The sequence below is a fragment of the Pygocentrus nattereri genome, chromosome 20, assembly GCF_015220715.1.
Source record: "Pygocentrus nattereri isolate fPygNat1 chromosome 20, fPygNat1.pri, whole genome shotgun sequence".
In the NCBI taxonomy this organism is placed as follows: domain Eukaryota; kingdom Metazoa; phylum Chordata; class Actinopteri; order Characiformes; family Serrasalmidae; genus Pygocentrus; species Pygocentrus nattereri.
Window position 1 is genome coordinate 12,987,511 of NC_051230.1, and position 23,980 is coordinate 13,011,490.

At 39.4% G+C, this 23,980-nt stretch overlaps 1 protein-coding gene across 2 annotated transcripts in view; it reads right to left on the reverse strand.

Moving 5' to 3' along the window:
- The window catches only part of fam172a (family with sequence similarity 172 member A), a 234,570-nt gene that overhangs the window by 86,869 nt on the left and 123,721 nt on the right, over nucleotides 1-23,980 (reverse strand). For both annotated transcript variants that reach the window (XM_017691133.2, XM_017691134.2), the window contains exon 8: nucleotides 19,188-19,307. In XM_017691133.2, the coding sequence (XP_017546622.1) occupies nucleotides 19,188-19,307 (120 nt within the window). The remainder of the gene's footprint in view (nucleotides 1-19,187; nucleotides 19,308-23,980) is intronic.

Consider the following 23,980-nt stretch of genomic DNA (forward strand, 5'->3'; position numbering starts at 1 on the left):
GGAGCAGAGAGAACAAGGAAAGAGGAAGTTAAAGAGATAAAGGACAAAACATGACTGAAAGAAAAACAGAAAGAGGCAGAGAGAGACAGAAAGAGAGAAAGATCTGATGTCCTCCAAAGTTGCAGAGTTCAGTGACATTTGTAAAACATGACAGCAGCCCCTCCCTTTTTCAGCAGATGCCTCTTCCAGGTACTTCTCTCCTCCTGGAGTTACATGGACATTTTCTTCCAGAAATATGGCATGCCTCTCACACTCCACTCCATGCTCCACAGGAATACTAACGTTACACTGCTGAAAAGTTTCTCCAGGAAGCATAGTCACAAACACATGTGACAACTTCACCTGTAAAATCCATTATGGAGCTTGTTTGCTTGGCTATTAGTGCTTTGACATCTTTTGAAGCAGGGCCACATTAAGCATTAATTGAAAGTAAAACTGGAAAATAGTGAGACGGACGGACGGATAAGTTGATAAGTTTACACACTGTGTTATAAACTTTGTGATTGTGTCTTTTGTGCATTTATTTGTTGTGTTTTTTATTTCTATTCAGTTCTTTCCATTTTTGCCTGCACCACTTCAACCAAGAAAAATCTAATTTGTGCAAATGTATAGTACTTGGACAATACAAACACAGATTCTGATTCAGAAGAACTGAAGGACGGATGACCAAATGGAGATAATACACTGTGGACATGAATATTTTGTGATACTCATTGTGGCTTTTACAGATGCATGAAGATACTGGAATAATATCAGTATAGGCAGAAAACTGCTTAAAAATGGTTGTCATTGGACAGATACATTTGGGCTGATAGACTGACATTTGAAAATGCATGTATTGTACTCTGGTGAGCAGACATTCTTTGCATTTTATTCATTTTACTCCTTTTGTAACTCTATAGACAGATACATGTTTTTCCATAAGGTTATTCCAGGTGAACATAGTTCGATTTTCTACATTTTATAATGCATGTTATGGATGTTTATGATAGGCATTGGCAGATATGATGTACATTAAACACGTATTTGTGGATCTTGTGTGGCTATGTCTTAGTATGTATTTTGATTATGCATTTAACTATTTGCATGTACTCTTATCTATGCACCAGCTCTGCGCAGACAAATTCGCAGCACTTGCGAGTGCACGTCTAAAAAATGTATGTTGATGAATGTAGGGATTGATGGACGGATGGACGGCCATGAGCGAATAAAGCTTTGAGGCTGTGGATTGTGGAGACAAGACAAAGAGTAGATGAAGAGCATCAAACAAAGGAGAGAGAGACAGAGAGAGAGACCTAAAGAAAGAGATGGAGACTCTCCTCCCCTAGCAGACAGAAATGGCAGACCCCATGCCCTAGGCTCAGTGGGAGTGAGAGAGCGAGCGAGAGACAGTGTGTGTGTGAGAGAGCCATAGAGAAAGCAAGCGAGGACTACTTCTTTTGTGCTGGAGGTCAGGGGCGTCCCTCCATGTCTCCATATCCCACAAATTTAGCAGAAAGGAAAAGAGTATGAGGCTAACACAGTCCCTTCTACGAGCTTACACAACACACATGTAGCGCACACACACGCACACTCAGGGGAGTTCTGCTCAGTTTAAGACATCTGCAACCTGCCAATCCAGTCAGACACAGAATGGCTGGAAGCACATTCACTGACACTGAGTAGGGGAGAGAGAAGTGTGTGTGTGTGTATAACTGGATCTACATTATGACAATGAATACATAACTAGCAAAGCAAAGACTATCAGATACACACAGTGTTTATGGGTGTGTGGGTGTGTGTGTCTTTATGTCTGGGAAACTGTCAAACTGTGTTTGAGTGTGTTGTGATATCTAGTGGACACTTTAATTTTTCATTTATTTAATTTCCAGTCAAAACAACCATTAAGTACAGGTTGCTCATTTGTAATCACACAGAACCCTCAACAACTGTAATACAGTATAACTGTTTTAGTATTTAATATTGTCACCCTCTACCTTTATTACAGCTTTCATGCATTTCAGGAGACTCACTTTTAGTTTTTTAATTAAATCTGCAGGAATTTTTCTAGACTTCCAAAGCTCAGTTGTAGAAGTTGTTTGCACTTTCTGCTCCTCATGATCTTAGCTCCTCATGATCTCAAACACAGTCAGTGATGCTGAGGTCTGGACTCTGGTTTGGTCACAGTTCACTGTTCTGAGAACACCAAAAGTTAATTTATTTGATTGCAACCTTTCTGAACATCCTTTCTGACTCATAGTGTTGAGTTGTGTTCTCATAGTGGAAGGATGGACAGAAAGATTTTTTTCAGATCTAGAGCCAGAGTGGAGCTTGATTTTCTCTCAGAGGTACAAGCTTTAAATACAGTTTATATGATGGTTTTTTGTGGTCTACCGGGTCTAGCATGGTAGTAAGGAGTCCTAATTTTCTCTATTGCTTTTAATCATTTTTTGAACGTCAGGTTTGGCAGCTCCTTTTCCTTTGTCTTCATATATCTTATATCTAATCTCCTCAGAACAATTTTCTGAAAAATTTATAACCTGAAGTTAATGGACAATGGTACTAATGAATGTAAATAAATGGCTCTCTTTTTGAGAATTTTTGCATAGTGTCTTTTAACATGCATATTTCTGTGAAGATACACTACTTGCACATGGATACAGCACACAAAAAAACAACCCACACACGAGAACTTGACTGATACTATCTTGATGTTAAAATTGTCTGATATTACAGTTCTATGGAGTGAATAGCCCATACATAACAAGCACACAACTCTATTTTGAAAAGAACCACTCACGGCTGAGATCTGTAACAGTTTCATGCTCTTATTACATTCTACAGATGCTTAATGGACAATCAGAAGTTGTTTACTTTTATGGTGGCAGTACAGGCTGAATCGGTACATTCAAACACCACCGGATTTAAAACAACAAAAAATATTACAATAACTGAAACAAGTATGTTATTGCACATAACCATAGGAAGTTACAGAAAAAAACAATGACCCAGCTAAGAAACCAACAAACCAACAACAAAACCACTATGAATACTGGAACTTTCTGCTCCCAGCACATGATTTACACTAGCCTTCAAAAGGTTAGAATCGTTGTGTAAATATTTGGAACCAATATTCTCCAAAACCAATTTGGCTACAGTGTATAAAGTGTATAAAATTACACTATCTACTCAACTTCATAGGCTTTAAATAATAAGTAGGACACAAGAGATTTGTTAAAAAACATGAAGTAATGTTAGATGTGTTCAAAATGGTAAACAGAGCCACAGATGATTAAAAAGATGTGTAAAAAAGATCTTGTTAACACACACACACACACATATATATATGTGTGATTATGAATGTTTAAATGCTAGCATTATTATAGTTATTAGTGAGTTTCTTCTATTTATTTGAGTTTGAGAATCAGTAAGAATCAGTGAAGCAATGTGTAATAAAATACAGGTGTTTCATACAAATTACTACTGGTTGATAATATTGCTCCTTAGAATTTTTTACCTACTTAACATCGGTATCAGCCACAAAATGTTCATATCAGTAAGACCTCAGTACACACATACAGTAAACACACACACACTGACCCTGGCTGTTTGCAGGCTACTGCAGCAAAACAGGAAAGACTTAAGATATTGGCGCCAAAGTTTTCACTTGCTGCTCTGCCTTCCTTCCCTTCTCTCTCTTCATTTCTCTCTTTCTCGCCATGCTTCACGCTCACCCTCTGTAGGTTGCAGGGGGGTGGGGGGTGGGGGGTGTTTGAGATGAACTCGGTGTAACACTGTCTCGGGGAAAAACAAAGTGATCAATGAAGGAAGGCAAGGCGAGGCTCCCTAGGACAGGGCCAATCAATGCTGGAGAGAAACCTTGCCGAGGGCCCTTATGGAAATGGGAGCACGTCCGGTAACCTCGGGAGCCAACATGCGCATTAGATCAATGGAGCTCCGGCAGAAAAACCTTACAGCTATATCAGACTGCAGCCCCGTAAATATGCAATGATGAATCCCATAAGACTCACTGTGAACTCTTAAACTAGTAAAAGAGCGGGAGAGGGAGAGAGAGAGAGAGAGAGAGAGAGAGAGAGAGAGAGAGAGAGAGAACGGTTGTAGGTAAGGACATGATGTTTTTGTCATTCAAAGACAGTAGAGAGAGGGCAGAGAGAGTAGAGAGAGGAGAGAAAGAGAGAGTGAGAGTAAAGAGCAAAAGGAAGAGAGCAGAGGGACAGGAAGAGTAGAGGGAGGCAGAGTAGAGCGTACACAGAGAGAGTAGAGAGAGGGCAGAGAGTAGAGAGAGGAGAGAGAGAGAGAGAGAGAGAGAGAGAGAGAGAGAGGGGGGGGGGGGGGGGACAAAAAGCAGTGAAATGAGAAGAAACAATAGTTGTTTGAGCCATAATGATTTTCAATTACGTTGTCATGGAAGCGTTGGTGTGTTGTGAAGGGTGAAAGGGTGTGCGAAAGACAGAATTTTTGGTCTGCACCTAGTAATATTAGACCACGTGATGGAGAGTGAACTGGACACACTTTAGCAACTATACACACATCATACTATTCACACACACCTGCAGCCTTCATTAACTCTTAGAAGTTGCAGTTACTGCACGACTTGCTAATTATTTCTCACTTAAAGTTCTGTGACACAATCAGAGAAATTTAATAGAGAATGAGAATTCTTAACTTTATCAATATTGTGTTTTTCTAGAAGAAAAGGTATTTTATTTATTGTGATTTAATTTGTTTAAAAGTTATTTTGGTTTGGGAAAAATCATTGAATGGACAGGGCTGTAGGCTTATGTTTAAGGTTTTGATTGAAAAACAAAAATTGAGCAGCATGCAGAAGAACACATTCAAAAACATGTTTTATTATTCATAATAATACTGGATAAGTAACACAGGCTGCCTCTCTAGATGAACTGACAGATATAATATTGGATGCTAATGAGTACCCTTAGTCTTCTACACGAGGCCTTTTCTCCTCAGTAGACAATGTGCCAACACATTAGTTTGTCAGAGAAATAAATTTTCATTGTTTTTGGATCTAGCTATATAAACTAGAGTAGTTAGCCTAGTTGGCAAAATAGTCACAGCAGTGCCAGCAACGCTATCTCTGCTTTATCAGCCATGTTCTTTACAAAATGTCTCCGTGAACTTGTGTTAAAGCACTAGTATTTCATTGTAGAAATGTGCAACACCCTTACAATCCTTTGCAAAGGTTTGGGTGCCCCTGGTCAAATTGCATGTGTTACTGATTTTCTATGTAAAAGTCAGCACATCCTCTACAAACAACACTTCTGCACATCTTAATTCACAATGTTTATGTTTATTCAATATTTGCTGAATTTAATATATTGGAGAAACAATATTTTTTTATAAATGTTATGAGTTTGTTGTTGTAAATATAAGGAAGTGTTAACCTATTTCCACTTAGAAAAGCAACAAAATATTATCTGATCAGGATATGTTCAAACCTACATACTTCAAATACAAGCAAAACAATCACATTGTGCAGTCCTGTTAGAGCATAAAATCACTGTTTCATTAAAAATAAAACTTTGGATTTTCTCTGTCATCCCATAATAAAACATAATAAACACCATAATAACATCTTTAGTATTTCACCGGCACCTAAAACAGTTAACTGAGTATTTAAGTGCCCACACATCTTTACTTTGTAGTAGAGCAAAACAAAGTCATAACTACTGCTTTAAGTGAATCAGCTAGAGAAAATAATAAAATGCCCACATATGATTATTTAAAAGAATCAGAGAATTGTCAACTGTAACGTAAAAATGTTCTAAGACAAATTGAAGCTGGAGACAAAGTAGTTTAAATCAATCTCACATGAGTAGAAGCATTCTTAAAAAATATATATATATTTAAAAAAAGTTTTAATTTCTATTTGACAAAATGTCAGTGCACATCAACATTTAATAGAGGCCTGATGCATATTGTATAAAGCAGATGTATACTGATATACATTCACATGCAAATGATCTGCAGCCATATGAACTGCACAGGACATGACAGACAATAAGCAGCCATAACAAACTTGTCTATGTCAGCATGCAGGCATGCGCGCACACACACACACGCCAAAGCTGTAAACACACATCTCAGACACACGTCAAATGAAAGTCTCCTCTTGCTTTAATGTGTATTGGAACACAAATGCACGAGCACATGCGTGCGCGCACACACACACACACACACACACACACACACACACACACACACACACACACACACACACAAACTTTGAGTGTACCTTATCACCAAAGAGAAGATAGGCCACTCCAAACAGACGTTTGCTGATAGTTTATTTATAGAAAGTGAGGAGCGGTGTGATTTCTCTTATCTATGCACTCGTTTCAGAGCGCATTCATCCTCTCAGCCCTGTTTATGCACTAAACTCTCTCAGCCTGTTAACAAGCAACAGCTAATTAAGTATGAATCAGAGAGTGGGGGGGTGCATAGAGAGATACAGAGAGCAGAAGAGAGTGAGAGAGAAAGAAAGCGTGAGGACAAGCTGGGTGGGGGCGAGAAAGACAGAGAGAGACAGAGACAAAGAGAGAGAGAGATGAACAGAGAGAGAGAGAGACAGAGAGTGACGGAGAGGCCCAGAGAGAGGGAGAGAGAGTGAGAGAGAGACAGAGAAAGAGTGACAGAGCGCAAGTAAGAGAGAAAGAAAGAGGGTGGGGGAGAGAAAGAAAAAGCTAGAGAGAGCAAGAGAGAGAAAGAGAGACAGAAACCAACATCCAGAGAAAGAAACAGACGGAGAAGACAGAGATAGAGAGACCCGCACAGAGAGAGAGAGAGTGAGAGAAAGAAAGAGAGACAGTGAGTGAGTGGGAAAGAGCACAAGAGTGACAGAGAGAGAGAGAAAGACAAAGAATGACAGTAAACTACATTAAACAGTATTTACTGCTTTAACATATTGGAATAAAATAAAACTGAACATACTAAATTTGCCATAACTTTTGCACAGGCCGCATTTTATGGAACCCCCCCCCACCAATATCTTACATTCAGAAAATATGAATTGTGCATTATAATGTACACGTGTGTTCTCTGTAGAGGATGTGTTAACATATTTTCACTTAGTAAACCAATATAAAATGTATTTGGACCAGGGGTGCCTAAACTTTCACATATGACTGGACCTATATTTGCGTTAGAAGCAAACTTAAGACACCAAGCATGTCTTGGTTGATTGACCACATTTGAGGTAAGGGGACACTTCTGCAAATCTGACTTTTTGCCAAACTATCACTTTGACCAGATTTGCCTCTATGTTTCTTCTGTTCCTCAACAAATCTGAAACAAACGACTTACCTTTACTTAAACAGCAAAATTACCCAAAACCTAAACTGACGTTGGCAGCATACAGCAAACTTAAATTCACAGCCAATCTGAACGTAATATGCAAAGATTATGCCTAATTGTAACATTCTGCAAAAATAACTCCAGTATGCTGGGTTTTGTTTGAGGTACACCGGTGTATATATACACACAGGCAGACAGAAAGCTAATTACCCTCTATATGCTCCCCCACCCTCTCTCATTTGTGTGTTGTTAGAATCTGTCTAGACATTTCTCTGGCGTAATGCACCTTGACGGCAAATTGAAATCAATTAAAAAGCTCGCATGGACAGCCCTCCATTCTCCGACAACAAGCTGCCTGCTCTCGATTGCCCGCCATCTCTCAGAAACAAACAAAAATTAATGACAAAACGAGACTAGAAATATATAAATAAAAGCTGCTGCTGACAAGCTCTCAGCTTTCTCTCTCATGGATCCTTCTCAGCAGAGGTCCAGGAGGGAGGAATTGGGTTTGAAGAGCCCCTTCATAAATCAAATAAATAAATAAATAAATAAATAACAAAAAATGGCACAAACATGAAAAGAAAGGAAACAATGATGATGGTGGAAAAAATGAAAAAGAATAAATAAATGTGATCTACTGGGGGGGGGGGGGGGGGGGGTTCTTTTACAATAGCCAATTGTTAGGATCCCTTTTCAGGAGACCAAAAATGAGTAATTTCTGACGTTATTCATCACACACATGCACACAAAGGTAGAAGCCCTGGAACGGGAATCTGAAGCCTGTTTTTCATATTCAAGAGGCCAGACAGAAGAAGGCAATTGCTCCACATTGCGGAATACTGAAGAAAGGTCTTAGTCTGTTACTGTACTTTATAAAGGGTATTTCAAACAAGCAAATCAATTCAAATCCAATCATATTCTCAGGCTGGCTGGTTCAATGACAGTGTGTATATTCTTGTGTGGAAAGAGCCAGCACTTCACTCTACTGTATGAGCACACATACAAGGACATAGAAAGGGAGAAAAGTGCTTTGATGCTTATTAAAACCCAGATGTTTTCCTGGTGTACAGTTTTGTACGTTTACTGCAGCTCTTTCTTCAAAGTGGATACAGAACACAACTACACTTCCACACCTTAACCTTCACGGACATACATGCAACTTCCCAAAACACTACAAATGAAAAAAATAAAACTGCTATTCAACGCTGATAGAACATAATGGGTTAAAATTCAGGAGTTATGACTGTTCTATATTTCATGTGAAAGAATGCCTGCAGTTCAGCATATGAAACAGCCAAGAGTGGAAAGTCAGAACTCTGCTACTGTAGTGATAACTCTCTTGAACACAAACTGAAGTATTAAAAAAACAGCTAAGAGCAATAAGTTGCTTAAAGAAAACTACTCAGGAAATTACTTTCCGTAACTTTAAGATTATTCAACTTACAAGAAGAAGGTTTAAGGTTTCGTTAGATATATTAGCTAGTTATGCAAAGACACTGGCCAACCTTTAAAGTTAGCTTACATTAACTCAGTATCTAATAGACACTCAATTTTAAAAAGTGTTTAATAAAAAACAATGATCAGACAAACATGAAAAAACACAAACATTTGGTTGGTGGTCCACACTTGCTTTGTTTTTTGTTTTTTTTTGGTCTTAGGTGGTCAGTATATCAAAGGTCAACCTGGATGGGCCTGGTTCTACATAGATCAATCACAGGCCTACCTAATCAAATGGGAAAAGAATATTCACAATCAACATTTTTTGAATGACCAATTTAATTTGTTTTCTGTGAATGCAGTCATTGTATTACGATCAATAAAAATTATTACACTCTGTGCATCATTCCTGAATGTGTGAGGTATAGACTAATCGACCAATCCTAAGCTTCATCTAATTTTCTAAGCTCTCCATTCATTGCTTAGCAACTGTTGCTACCTGTCTTTGACTCAATCCTTCGGTTCTTTATCAGTTCTTGAATCTGAGGCTCCAGCTTTAGTAAAAAAGATGTAATTGTGGGATCTGTAAAATATTTTTTTACCCATTTCCAAGGCAAAACTAAGTAACAAAATAAAAAACATTTTTGTCATGAGTAGTCTTGATTTAGTACTTAGTACTAGTTCCACTTCACTTGAATTAGTTGCTAAGTGACCCCGTTCTGTCCAACCATACTTGTCATCAATATTAGCTTTAATAAGCCATTATTAATTAACTGCTGGATGAAACTGTATCAGTACAGAGCACTGTGAACCAGAGTTTCCACTTTCAATGACTTCATATTGGACTAACGAAAACACAACACTACTCTGTGCTTCGCTGAGAATAAGGAGGCTCTACTGAGTGAGCCAACATACAGCTTCTGCATGCTCTACTTTTAAGGCAACTTAAGATCCTGACTTTGTTTAGCCAGTGTTGCTGTCAGACATGGATACAACTCAATGAACATCTTTCTACTGGCTGAGAGTTCAAACCATATCTGGTAGCGTAAATGAATTAGCCATTTGATTAGTAAAGTGAGCAAGATGCCAATTACTGGGGTTTCAAAGAAATCCACTAACTGCTTTTATAGGCAAGATAGAATCTATTAACTTTAATGAACAGATTCATTAAAAAAATAGACAAGTTTTAAAAGTTAAAGGATATTTTTGTCAAACACATGGTTTCTGAACTATTTTTACAATAAAGGAAAATACATCTGTTGTACATTTCAGAGAGAATGAAATATGTACTTAAATAATTAACTCCTCCTGCATTTGACTGTTTCCGACACATATGGTGCATATCCATTTAATAGAAATGACTGTACAAGTTGAATTTGCATTGTAACAGCCTTGCACACTAGTTGTCCATGAACAGCCTTAATAAAATTCCTACACAGTGTAACAGGAGATATAGGCTTATACACAACATAACAAATATGACTATACACCGGAATATGATGTTCGTAAACAACTTCAGCAATCTCTCCTATCCATTCTGCCTTGATTGCTCCATTTGTGACAGAAGACTAAACCACCAGCTGACTGGTTTTATTAAACAAACAAAGCATGAAGCAAATAACACCAGACAAAAGAAACTGAAACATATTGAGCTACTTATATCAAAGACAAGAACAGAAACCACCTGGACAGGAGGAGACATGAGAGGGTGAAGCTAAAAACACAGTAATCTGACATCACATTAGATTAAGGGCTGCAAAAATAAGTCATTTTGATTAAATAATGGTACATAACTCTAAATACTTTAGACATTGATGATTAGCCATCTTTGAAGTAACAGCTAAAAGATATCATTGTGGAAGTTACTTTATGTTTAATATAAGAACTATCCCAGCTCACATGCAATCTGGCCTGTCGATTACAGGCAGTGGTGGACAGTAACTAAGTAAATGCAATTAGTTACTGTACTTAAGTAGTTTTTTCATGTAACTGTAATTTAATTAAGTATTTTATTTTGGGTGACGTTTTACTTTCACTCCTCTACATTTCAAAGTCAAATATCTTAATTTTTACTCCACTACATTATTCAAAATCTGTCTTTCCTTTTGTTTTTTGTGTGTATAAAAACGTAACGTCAAAACAAAAGAACCGCAAAGCAAGAACACCAATCAGGGCACAGCGGTCACTTTGTTCTGAGCTTGTTTTGACTTGCTGGTCATACCAACCCAGTGCAACCACATGGTTCAATGTAAAAATACATACGTCTACCAAAATGATGGAACTAACCTAACTTTGTGTAAACAGACCACAACAGAGAAATATGTACACATATGCAGTCGTGACTGAGATGTTTCTTTTTTTCTGAATTCATACAAACACTTTCATTTTATAGTAAATTTTTGTTTAAAGTTTCGGTTAGTTTATATTTATGAACAGAGACCTACAGATCAATACAGTAAAGGAAAACTTATTTGTTAACCTGAGTTTAAAGCAAGTTTTCATTCAACTTGTAACTAAGTTACAAAGTAATCTTAAACTGAAACTTTGCTTGTTTGTAAAAAGTGAGCCTGATGGAAACTGTTTGTCTTCAGTGTTTTGTGTCTCACAATCACATCATTTTAATAGCGATCAGTGTCAGAGTAACTAATACCAAGAGAGACATTGGAGTATTTTCACCTAAAATGAGTTCATGAAGCGAGTCTTGTTACGAAAATGATACCAGGACATCAGAGCCATAATTACTCTTTTAGTACTTTTACTTTTGATTGACTTAATTACATCTGAAGGCAAATACTTTTGTACTTTTATTCAAGTTGAGGTCTAGAGTAAGGACTTCTACTTTCACTGGAGTAATATTTTACCTTCGGTATCTCTACTTTAACCCAAGTACATGATTTGTGTACTTCGTCCACCACTAATTACAGGGTTAAAAATGAACAGTCTCAGCCTCTTTGGACAAGAGGAGGATGTTCTGCTAGTAGTTTGGCAGGATTCACAAGCAACTTAAAACAGCACTGAAAAAATTGTTAGAGTACAGCTACATTCTACACAATATGAGTCTATACATTTTTGCTAGAGGCTAGCATTCATAATTCAGCATGTGAAGAACAGCTAGCTTAGTTTGGTTGCGGGCCAGAATATAACTTTCTCCTCTGCGCTATAGCATCCGTTCCAAGCGCATACTGCACTGACATGGAAATGCGTGTGCATCTCCTGCCTCAGTCCCTGGAGAAAGGAACTAGCTTCTTATGCAGACACTGCGTAGGCTATATGTCTGACTTCTAAGGATGCAGCGCGCACACACGCACACACACACACACACACACGGAAACCCACTGGTAAGTAAGGTAGAGCAAGCAAGTGAACACATTTGGCTATTGCTAAGATTATTTGAAAAATATGTGAGCAAGGCTTTCATGTAACACATCATTGCTTCAAATAAAGGTGTAAAGTTTATTTTGAGCACATACAGTCAGAGTCACTAGCGAAGTCTAGTCAACTGCTGCAAACACATCTCATTCATTATAGTTCAAAATGCTCTTTGAACTAGATGGAAACACTGAGGCTGTTAAACTATTAAAATAATAAATTGGGATTAACTTCATTATGTTGTGTTCTCAATTAATTGCATTTGTCTTATTTGAATACAAATGGGGGGACATGAACAGCTAGTATCGTGTACTTAAGTCAGCCTAGTTGTAATACTGTGTTAAAACAACCTCAGCTGCACGGAGCATGAACTTTAGCCCGGCTCTCACTCTCAAAATGAGTTAGTTATACACTTTACAAAGGTGCCTGATCACAGGTACCATAAGAGTGGAATAATACTCAGCAACCACTTTATTAGGAACACTGGCTTAATCATGCAATTATCCAATTAGCCAATCATGCAGCAGCAGTGCAACACAAACTCATGTCAAAAGCTTCAGTTTAAGATCACAAACATCAGAAGAATAAAATGCAATCTAAGTGTCATGATTGTAGGCACCTGTTCAACTGATCATATATCTAGTTCTTCTACAGTCGCAAATGAGCACTGTACATGAGCAAAAACACCCAAAAAGTAAACACCATAGACCCCCACAGTGTCAAAAATAATATAATAGATTGGATAAAACAAATAAAATAAATGTTTTATTTTAGATATAACATCTGCTCAACTCAACAAAACACAACTAACGTGAACTAATTCTTTGGTGGGCTTATGGGTTGGCTGAAACTGGAGTGGTATGTGTAAATACATCTGAATTACTGTCAAAATCAGATTTTTTGTCAGATATCTGATTATGTTATGTGTGTAAACATTCTCAGTGTGTGTACTGAGGCTGTATCAAACACACACTGGCCCTCTCTCTGTATACGCGGGGTTATGGGCACCAACACAGTGGTGCACTGGGTTGCAGATGTATGGTTATGTAAGTTGTTATATAAGGCGCTGCTGTCCTCTCCCATATCACTGCCCTTTTTTTTCCACTGCGAGTCAGGGAAGGTTACGAAGGGTTGTGCTCCGCCTCAACTGGTGCTCCCATCACCCCACAGCTACGGAGGAAGATGAAAGACATGAACAAGAGATCTCTGCAGCAGAGAGAGAGAGAGAGAGAGAGAGAGAGAGAGAGACAGAAATAGAGAGAGAGAGAAAAGGGTGGCTAGGCTAAAAGGCTAAGAGGTGGAGATCCCTGCAGAAAGACTAGCTGGAGAAGGAGGTCAGTCAGTTAAGAGTTTGATCTGGGTCACAATGCTTTGTCGGAACAGATGATAGAGAAAAGAGATGACCTACTCTACTCTTTAATATCTGCATTAACACTATGCATACATGTTAGGTCTGCCAAAAATTGAAATACACACAGACACACATCTTCTAAGCTGCTTATCCTTCTAGGTCATGGGGGAAGCTGGAGCCAATCCCAGCAGTCACTGGGCAGGATACACCCTGGACAGGTCACCAGTCCATTGCAGGGCACAGCAGAAATAATTAATTGCAATTAATCACATTATATTGGGTAGTAAATCACAATTAATCCTATACATGATTAATTGTAGATTAACCATATTAAAATTGACCCTTCAGAGATTTTTTACAGATTTAAAAACAAGCACGTTTTTATAGCTACAGGAGTAGACAAAGCAACTAAATCTGATGATTGTGAGCATGTTTATTCAAAGAGAACTCGAAGGATGTATCTTTTTAGGTTGTACATAAATGACCTACCATTGCCTATATTATTATTATCATATCTTCATCAGTGTAACATTTTGTATTTCAGCCCTAAATACTGAGCCAGACCTTCTTTTTGAGCATGTCTTTCAAAAATAAATAAATAAATAAAAATCTTACATACTGCAGTTTTTAGTTATCCCTCTGTGATCAAGTTTACATTTAGTAAAGCACTGCAGTTGCTAGAAATAACTTTATCAAGAGAGACATCAATAAAACTTGCCATTTAAAAGCTAAATGAGAGGCATGGCAACAGCACATGAGCAGCTGGACTAGATTAACGCACTAATGGATTTAAAAAAATAATGATAACAGAATTAACCATTTATCACATTAACACATTGCCACAGCTACTACAGACCCTTTCTGATTTCACAGTTAAACCAATTTCTGTTTTTTACTATTTTTTCCAAAAAAAAAAGGATTTTTTTTTTTTTTTTTACAAAAATATACAAAATATTCCTCTTATTCTTCATAACTAAATGATTACTTAGTTCTGCACAGGACCTAAGACACTAATTTAGCTAACAAGTAATGGAAGTTTATAGCCACTAGTTAGCATCATGCAAACTGCATTATCACATACTTTTAAAAACATCAGCGGTGTCTCCATTTTTACACATAACAGTATTTCACTGTGGCAGAAACCACATAGGCAAGTTTACTTGAGATTACTACGTATGCATCAATCATCACTTTCTATGGTCGAAACAGATTTCACAGCCAAACTGCCAAACATTTGTAAGCAACCGGCAATATGAATAGGCCTAACACATAACTATGAGTAGGCCAAACACATGAATGAAAGGCATGTACAGTATTCACATGCTAGCTTACATTATTTACATCATAGAAATTAGACCTGTAACAATGCATCATGGCATTTTGATAGTGATGCAAAACTGTGACAATGTATTGTGGGGAATGGACATTCTATCAATTTTAACATCTAATCAATTTGCACTGTCTGAACACCAAAGTTTGCAAATGATCACCACCAATCAACAACTCACTCCAGTACTCCTCCTGCCTCCATTATTATATTATTGTTATAGTGTTTGTTTTTTCTTCATTCAAATTTTGTTCAAAATATGAGGATAAGGCGGCACGGTGGCGTGGTGGGTAGCGCTGTTGCCTCACAGCAAGGAGAGCCTGGGTTCGATTCCCCGGCCGGGCGACCAGGGTCCTCTCTGTGTGGAGTTTGCATGTTCTCCCCGTGTCTGCGTGGGTTTCCTCCGGGTTCTCCGGTTTCCTCCCACAGTCCAAAGACATGCAGTCAGGCCAATTGGACATGCTAAATTGCCCCTGAGTGTGTGTGTGTGTGAGTAACTGTCTGTGCCTGTCTGTCTGCCCTGCGATGGACTGGCGACCTGTCCAGGGTGTATCCTGCCTTCCGCCCCATGACTGCTGGGATAGGCTCCAGCACCCCACTGCGACCCTGACGGAGAAGTGGCTTAGAAAATGGATGGATGGATGGATATTATGAGGATACTGAAGCATAAACCCAGTATCACATATCAATATTGTGGGCTGAGTATTTAAAAACCGTAACAATAGTCAGACAAAACAAATATACATCAGCGAATCCTGGCCGATCCCAGTCGTGCATCCTCAATGTGGATTGAGCAAATTTGTGATGATAACTAGTGAAGGAGTACAGGCCCCTGTTTCTTGCTAGTTACACTAACTTCATTGCTCCAGTAAAAAAATTAAGAAGCACACTTCAAAAAACATATGTCTTGGCTGATCAACTATATTTAGGGTAAGAAAGCCACTGTTCATTTGATTTTTTGCCAATTCATTCCTTCAAGAAGACTGTACAAGGATGAAAAAATTTCATCAACACTGCATGAAAATGAAAACGGAGTAGTGTAAGAAAAGCAGCTGAATCTTCACATTTCTCTTGCATACTGCAGAGAGGATGAAAAGATGGAGAAAAGCAGCAAGTACTTGAATACTGAAATGGCTGGAGTGGAGGAGCGAGAGAGATGGCCTGTGTGAGTAAAGGAGGAGGAAAAGCCAGTGCTCTCTGCCTTCTTGCGCCCCCCTCTCTCAGGCCTTTAGCTGTGCTTTGATGTATCTATAATTAGGCCTTACAGTCTACAATGTGCTCAAAAATCAAATCTGAGTAAAATAGCACAGCAGAGAGAGAGAGGGGGGGGGGGGGGGGGGCAGAGAGGAGAAATTAATCGGCCAGCGTTTGATGTGCTTGATCAGAAACATGTTTATTAACTGCAAAAAGCGAGCAGTAATTAGCCCGCAGACAGCTTGTTTTCTGAGGCACCGTTCATGTGTCAAACGGTCTATCCCGGCTAAAGCCAATGTGCTCCTCCACCTCTCCCTCTCCTCCCCTCACTCTTCCTCTTGCCTTTTACCCTCTCCATTCCCTTTGGACCACTTTCCTCATCAATTAGCTGGTGGGCTAGTTTTTCTGCTCTTTTTCATAAAGTATCATAGCAGCCACAGTGCTTAAGCATTCTTTAAGCCAGTATGTTATGTGTGTATGAGACTATGAAAATACAGTAAATGAAAGCAAACATCATTCGAAATTCTGAAAAGAACTCCTGATATTTAATCAACATGAAGATGCTTAGAGGAACTCTTCAGTCATTCTACCAATGGATGTGTGTGTGTGTGTGTGTGTGTGTGTGTGTGTGTGTGTGTGTGTGTGTGTGTGTGTGTGTGTTTAGAAAGTGAGAGATTGCGCTTTCACGGTCAGTTGACTTCGGCACTCTTTACAGGTCAAAGGTCAGCGGCGTTGTCCTGAGAGGTTGAGGTTTTGGAATGGAGGCTGAGACCGTGATGTCAGAGGTGACACAGACACACACATACACACACAGCATGGGCTATGAGTTTTCTCCAGGGAAGATGAAGAAAATGGAAAAGTTCATGCCAGAGGAAAAATGTGCCAGAATGGCACAGATACACAAACAATCTAAACTACAGAGAAAAATAATTTCATATATCATATAAATCATATTAACATTAGATCTTATGTCAGTGTTGGGTGACATGACACTGTTATCATCATGATGAACTACATCATGCTTAAAGATGTGCATTGCCAATAATTTTGATATTCAAGTATCCATAAAAGTACATGAACAAATATCCAGGAAATACTGGAAACAAGAAAAAGGAAAAATGGAGAAAAATGGAAAAAAATGAGGAAGAAGAGTTAAAGAGAAAGAGCATGACCAGCAGTAAGATGGATGGATGGATAAATGGATGGATGGATGGATGGATACATGAACCAGAGGAATCATAAACCAGCCACTGAAAAGCCTGAAAACTCAAACAGAAAACAGAATGGTCTGGAGATACATTATCCAATACCAATCTCGTTGGCAGGAGTCGAAACTGACTTGATGGCATTTAATAAAACTAATAAAAATAATAATAATAGCAATAATAGTAAAGAGTGAACACCAGTTGGGATGTCACTTGCAAAATGCTATTTGGTGGTTATTCACTTTATTTCAGTGTTAACAACATTAGCATATTATTCCTTAAGAAGCACATTTTGAAGGAACTGTACCGTCCACAGCCTTTCCAGCGAGCGCCTGTCTGTTCCATGCATATTAACACTCATATTCAAATGACTAAACAAAGGCCCTCTCAGCTCCCAGTATGCGTAAGACACACACCCCTGGAGTTATCAAAGAGAAGCCCATCGCCATCCACTAACCACTAACACACATCCATCCGCTTCAAAAGCAGAGAGAGGGATAGCTCAACTGATCTGGGTTCGGGGACAGTGTGTGTGCAAGTGTGTGTATCGATGTGTTTTTGTGTGAGAGGCAGAGATCAAAGGCGAGTCAGCTGAGCCAGCTGTCATAGCTGTGCACTTAGCCTAGCTGCAGCTAGCTCAGGGAGTTTCAGAACAGTCAACATGACCCACCACAAAGAATACAGATTTACTAATCCCTTATCTTATCCCTGTTATCGCATTACTCAAATATGAACCCTAAAACAGACTTACTTTACACTATAAAATGAATAACATGAATCCTCAAACCCAGGGTCAGCAGAATACTGCCCAGAGCATTACACCCCCTCCACTAGCTTGTGCATCTTGGTGCCACCATTTCTCCAGGAAAATAGCACATGTGCCTGGTCATCCATGTGGTCAGCTTAACAACCATCTTCCTCCAATGCTTGTGAGCCCATTGCAGGCACTTTTAATGGTGGACAGGGGTTAGCATGGGAACATGACTGGTCTGCCACTATGCAGGCCCATATGCAGCAGTGTGTGATGCACAGTGTGTCCTTCCTCCAGTAACCATCATTAAAAATTGACTTCTGCCACAACAGCCCTTGTGTCAGTTTGGACCAGACGGGATAGCCTTTGTTGTGCTCACGCGTCAATGAGTCTTGGCTGCCCAATATCATGGTTTGTTCCTCCTTGAACTGATGTCTTTACTCACCATTGCTGACTAAATACACCACAAGCCTTGTTGTTTCGAAGATGCCATGTTGTCTGGCCATAATGATTTGGCCCTTGTCAAAGCCGCTCAGGTGTACATGCCTGCCAATTTCTCCTGCATCCATTATGAGTCAACTATGAGAACTGACTGTCTGTTTACCATAAAACATATCCCAGACTTGCGTGCTGCTGTTACTAGATCATCAAACTTGTTCGCTTCATCACAATGTGTTCAAAATGTTTTGGCTCATCAGTACGTTGTACAGCTGTGGTTAGTACCATATTTGCTACAAGCCACATGACACAGCACGTTTAGCGTGCAGTGGAGTCTAAGTGGTTAAGGTGCCGACAAGCTGTGGAACAGCAAGGCATCCGCTCCAATGCTGCTCCTCTATTTTCACTCTTTTTATCACATTCTCTTCCCTTTCCTTTCTCCTCAGTGCCCTTCAAGTAAATGTTGCCCTCCGACTATCTCAGACATTCTCCTCTTTTACTGTCTTGTGTCTTCAGTACAGCATAATAGAGCCACATTTCAAACCTTTGCTCTGTTTCTCTCTCCTTTCCTCTCTCTACAGAGTGGATAGTGCCCTAGGATAAGGATGAACTGGATTGTTTACAGAAGCAGCACTTTTTCAACAAAACTAAACGTTATTTATTTTTAATCATTTCTCTCGCTTTCTTACCTCCTCGCAAAAAGAGTTGACTCTCCCACCGGTGAGGCCAAGTGTGTGTATGTGTGTGTCCGTATTGTTATTGTTCTTTTCTCTTTTTTTTTTCCCCAAAAACATAAACACTCACCAACTCCACAAAAGACAGGCCGCCGTAGCTGTGAGCAACAACAAAGATGTTTTCGGCGAGCGATTTGGAAATGAAGTGGTCCCACACGTAGAGTGTGTGTTCCTCCGGTGAACTGTTTTCCTGCAGAGAAAGAGACACACACACAAACAAAGAACTGTGAGAGAACTGAGATAACAACAGAACACACACACACACACACACAGTTGCTCTAACATGCTGAAGCACATCCTCCCTGGATCAATGAGCCTTGCATATTGCAAATGCCCCAAATGTAAAAACCAATAGTTCCTGTGACGTCAGGTTTAAATCTTAATTTGTACCCAGCTAAGCGATCGATGTGGCCTTGATACAAGCGGTAAGCACATAATCGGCCAACACGGGGGAAGGTCACAACACCGGAGTGCAGACAGAACACTCGTAATTAACACGGGCCTGAGGTGATGAGGGAGAGACAGAGAGACCAAGGGTTGGGGGGGGGGCCCTCATTCAACAATGTCTTGCACATCGATCTGTGTGTTTGTTTGGAAAAGCTGAAGATGGTAGAAGGTGTGTGAGCACCAGGATTTAATGATTGAGGTAAAAAGTATCGAAAGTGAGTTATACTAAATATTCCTGAAGAAGTAATTACATAGTTGGTGTTTACTTATAGTATTGGGCTGCACAGTATATTGCTTGTTATTCATCACTGTGATACTGACATTTTCAATATTAATATCACAGAAAGCTGCAGTTTACAAACGTGCCCTCAAACCAACCACAATGTTTTGTACAGTTTTCTGCTAATATCTTGACCAATCACAGTTCCAGCTGAGATTCTCTGGGTGTCCTGATGAATCAGTGTAATCACATAATCCTGTGGCTGGCTTGACTCAGAGGAAGCACATGCTAGTCTTATAGCTCGATAGCATCATGTGAAGTAGAGATACGAGTTGATAGGAATTAGTCATGATCAAACTGGAGAGAAAAACTAGGGAGAAAAATTTGGTAAAATCTCAAAAAAGGTGGGCAATTAATGTAACATTACTGACTCACCAGTATCATGTTCGATATTTATTACAGTTATAATATGCAGTAAAATAATGCAGTACAAGATTTTTTCATTCAAAAGTCTGGAAAAATGTCAAATTTAAAACCAAAATACAATCTATGTTGAATAATAAACTGCACAAAAGTCTATCTATTATTGTTAAGCCCAAGAAACTACTAAAAATGGTACAGGAGCATCTCTAAACCTTAACCCCCAATAGGAATGCAAAGACCTGTGAATATGCCCAACTATGCAAACTGGGACCACCCCACTTGCTGTCCCTTTTCTAAACCTTGCACCAAAACAGCTACATATACAAAATCAGTTTTATCTGCACAGAGTCTTTGTTCTCTAAATTTCTATTAGTGAGATGTCATTGAGGTCAGAATGAACCTGGGTGGTTCTTTAGGCCTTCTCGCCAAACTAATGCTAGTTTCTAGTGCTAACATCTAGTGGGTCAGCTGCAGAGGCAATGGGAGAAGGAGCAACAAGTTCCCTTTTCTTCTCAGATCAGATGCTTGTGCTGCCCTTAACCAAAGCCAGCTGATGCTGGTTTGGCATCAGGAGCAGATTCAATTTGCTTCCCATGGCTCTCATCTGAGCTTCGGCTGGGTGGCTGGACCTAATGATGCTTGGCACATTCTCTCGTTGACGTATTTTAATATATTGGTTTGTGACAGGCTCAAACTCATTAATGACATACAGTAGTGCCACATGAACTTCGGCATAACTTCCACTGCTGCTGACCAGCACACCAGCATCTAAAACACAACATATGCTGCTTTTGCTGGTAACCAGCTATGATGTCCTATGCAGTTTTTTTTTAACCGAACTATGCTTGACACAAGGCCAGGTGATGTATGATTTTGTTTTCCAAAGAAAAACATTCAAATAAAAAGTAAAATAAAACACCGGAGTGATCAGCAAATGATCAGCACAAATCAAAAACTCACTCCACATTTCTGCCACAAACTCTACGGTCATCAGTAAGTGTAATAATATGATTACAGTCATCAATTTTCTCCATTTGAATTATGTAAAAATATTGTGAGAATACAAGACCATGGACATAGTATCACGTATCAGCTTCTGTCAGGGTTTGAATGTACTGTTACACCAATACTCAATACCAAATTTCAATACTTAATTAGTTGGTTATATCAGTACATCTGAGCCAGTACACATTCTTGCTTCAAAACCTAGACTAGTGACTGGCTGTCTAAATTAATTTCCCTATGCAAATTATTAACATCAGTGCTTCTTGATTAGTCTGCAATCCATTGCAGTCAGTAAATATTCCTATTTCCAGCAACAGATTTAAACGGCGATTCCACTAATTGTTCAATAATTCAATCACAGAGCTGCAAAGTCATTCAGAGTAGTTTGATGTGAACTGGAGAAATTTAATACCTCCGATTTCTTTATAATAACTGTGATATCAACAACAGAGGTTTAGCTATTTTATTCCCTAGCCTTGTCCCGCATGTAACTCTCCACTATTAATTATTTTTTTAAATATGCTTTAGGCCAAGCCTTTCTCAAAACGGAGGCATTGTGTTTATAACCTCTCCATGTCATAAAGCTTTAGACATCTGGTTCGTATCACTACTGTGAACAATTCTCAATTAGTAGATTTTCTAAGAATTGAGTATTTCACATTGAACCACTCTGAGCAACCTTGTTTATATTTTAAGCATTTATATAGGCAGAACTTTAAAATAACTGGTCGACCTACCCTTTAAGATGCACCCACTTTCAGTTTGTAAGTTTAAAAAAGTCTGAAGAAAAAAAAAAACAGTTCAGGAATCTGTATTGAAGTCAAATTATTGGTACTGTTTGACCATTTTTTCAGTGATTAAATTAGTTAACTGATTTTAAATTATGGTATGGAGCACTGTGATACTACACTTAGTCTTGGTATCAAACTTAAATTGTGAAATCATTGTGAATCACAGCGCACAGACAGACCAGCCCGCCGTATGATGATCAACTTTTGTTCACTCTTTACACCTTGCTTTCTCTTAGCTCTTTGTCTTGCATCAGCATTCACGCAGTGATTAAGCTTCTGAAAACAGCTTAATAACTGAATTAAAACTGAAGCAGCTGACAGAGACTAAGAGATTTCCTGCCACTCCTAAACAGCGCACGCTTATAACAGTAAATAAATATGAAGGATAACAAATACGAGTAGGGGGAGATGTGGAGGGGTGGAGGTGTGGCAGCGAACGTGTGATGCAACAGAAAGAAAGCGGACTCCACCTCAGACACTTCAGAACACCGCATGTCTCCGTGTGACATATCCTGTGACATCAAAAGCCTTTGAACAACTCATTCAGCCTCATACATACACAAAGAGCACCATCATAGGCAGGAGACTTTATAATTACAGGACACTCAGACAAACACACAAATAAGCAAATGCTTTCTTATTGACCTATTAGAGTCTGATAAAGTTAATATGAAATGAAAATTAACCTTTATCTTTTTTATCTCATCTTCTTGATTATATTAAGCAGGATTTATCATACTACATCATCTAGAAGACAAATTCTTCCTTTCCTGTAATCTTTCACTGAGGTGGAGTGACTTCTGCCCACCTTTAAAATGTCATCAAATAATTACAGCACAATTAGATTATGTGTCCCTTGTCCCTCCAAACTACCTTCATTTTAGCTTTTGTTGTTTTGCTGTATTTTGCACATAATGCAGAATGATGTCAAGCACTATAGAACCTGTAGTGGTGAAGTTCTTGGGTGTTGTATCCCCTCTTAAAACACGTGACATTAATTAGACATTAAAACTTGACATAGAAGGCAAGATACACCCTGGACAGGTCGCCAGTACATTGCAGGGCAGACAGACAGGCACAGACAGTTACTCACACATTTACACCCAGGGGGGCCTGACTGCATGTCTTTGGACAGTGGGAGGAAACCCACGCAGACATGGGGAGAACATGCAAACTCCACACAGACAGGACCGTGGTCACCTGGCTGGGGAACTGAACCCAGGCCCTCCTCGCTGTGAGGCGACAGCGCTACCCACCGTGCCGCCCTTATATTACATATATACACTGCTCAAAAAAATAAAGGGAACACTTAAACAACACAATATAACTCCAAGTAGATCAAACTTCTGTGAAATCAAACTGTCCACTTAGGAAGCAACACTGATTGACAATCAATTTCACATGCTGTTGTGCAAATGGAACAGACAACAGGTGGAAATTAGTGGCAATTAGCAAGACACACTCAATAAAGGAGTGGTTCTGCAGGTGGGGACCACAGACCACTTCTCAGTACCTTTCTGCTTTCTGGCTGATGTTTTGGTCACTTTTGAATGTTGGTGGTGCTTTCACACTCGTGGTAGCATGAGACGGACTCTACAACCCACACAAGTGGCTCAGGTAGTGCAGCTCATCCAGGATGGCACATCAATGCAAGCTGTGGCAAGAAGGTTTGCTGTGTCTGTCAGTGTAGTGTCCAGAGGCTGGAGGCGCTACCAGGAGACAGGCCAGAACACCAGCAGACGTGGAGGAGGCCGTAGGAGGGCAACAACCCAGCAGCAGGACCGCTACCTCCGCCTTTGTGCAAGGACGAACAGGAGGAGCCCTGCAAAATGACCTCCAGCAGGCCACAAATGTGCATGTGTCTGCACAAACGGTTAGAAAGTGACTCCATGAGGATGGTATGAGGGCCCGACGTCCACAGATGGGGGTTGTGCTCACAGCCCAACACCGTGCAGGACGCTTGGCATTTGCCAAAGA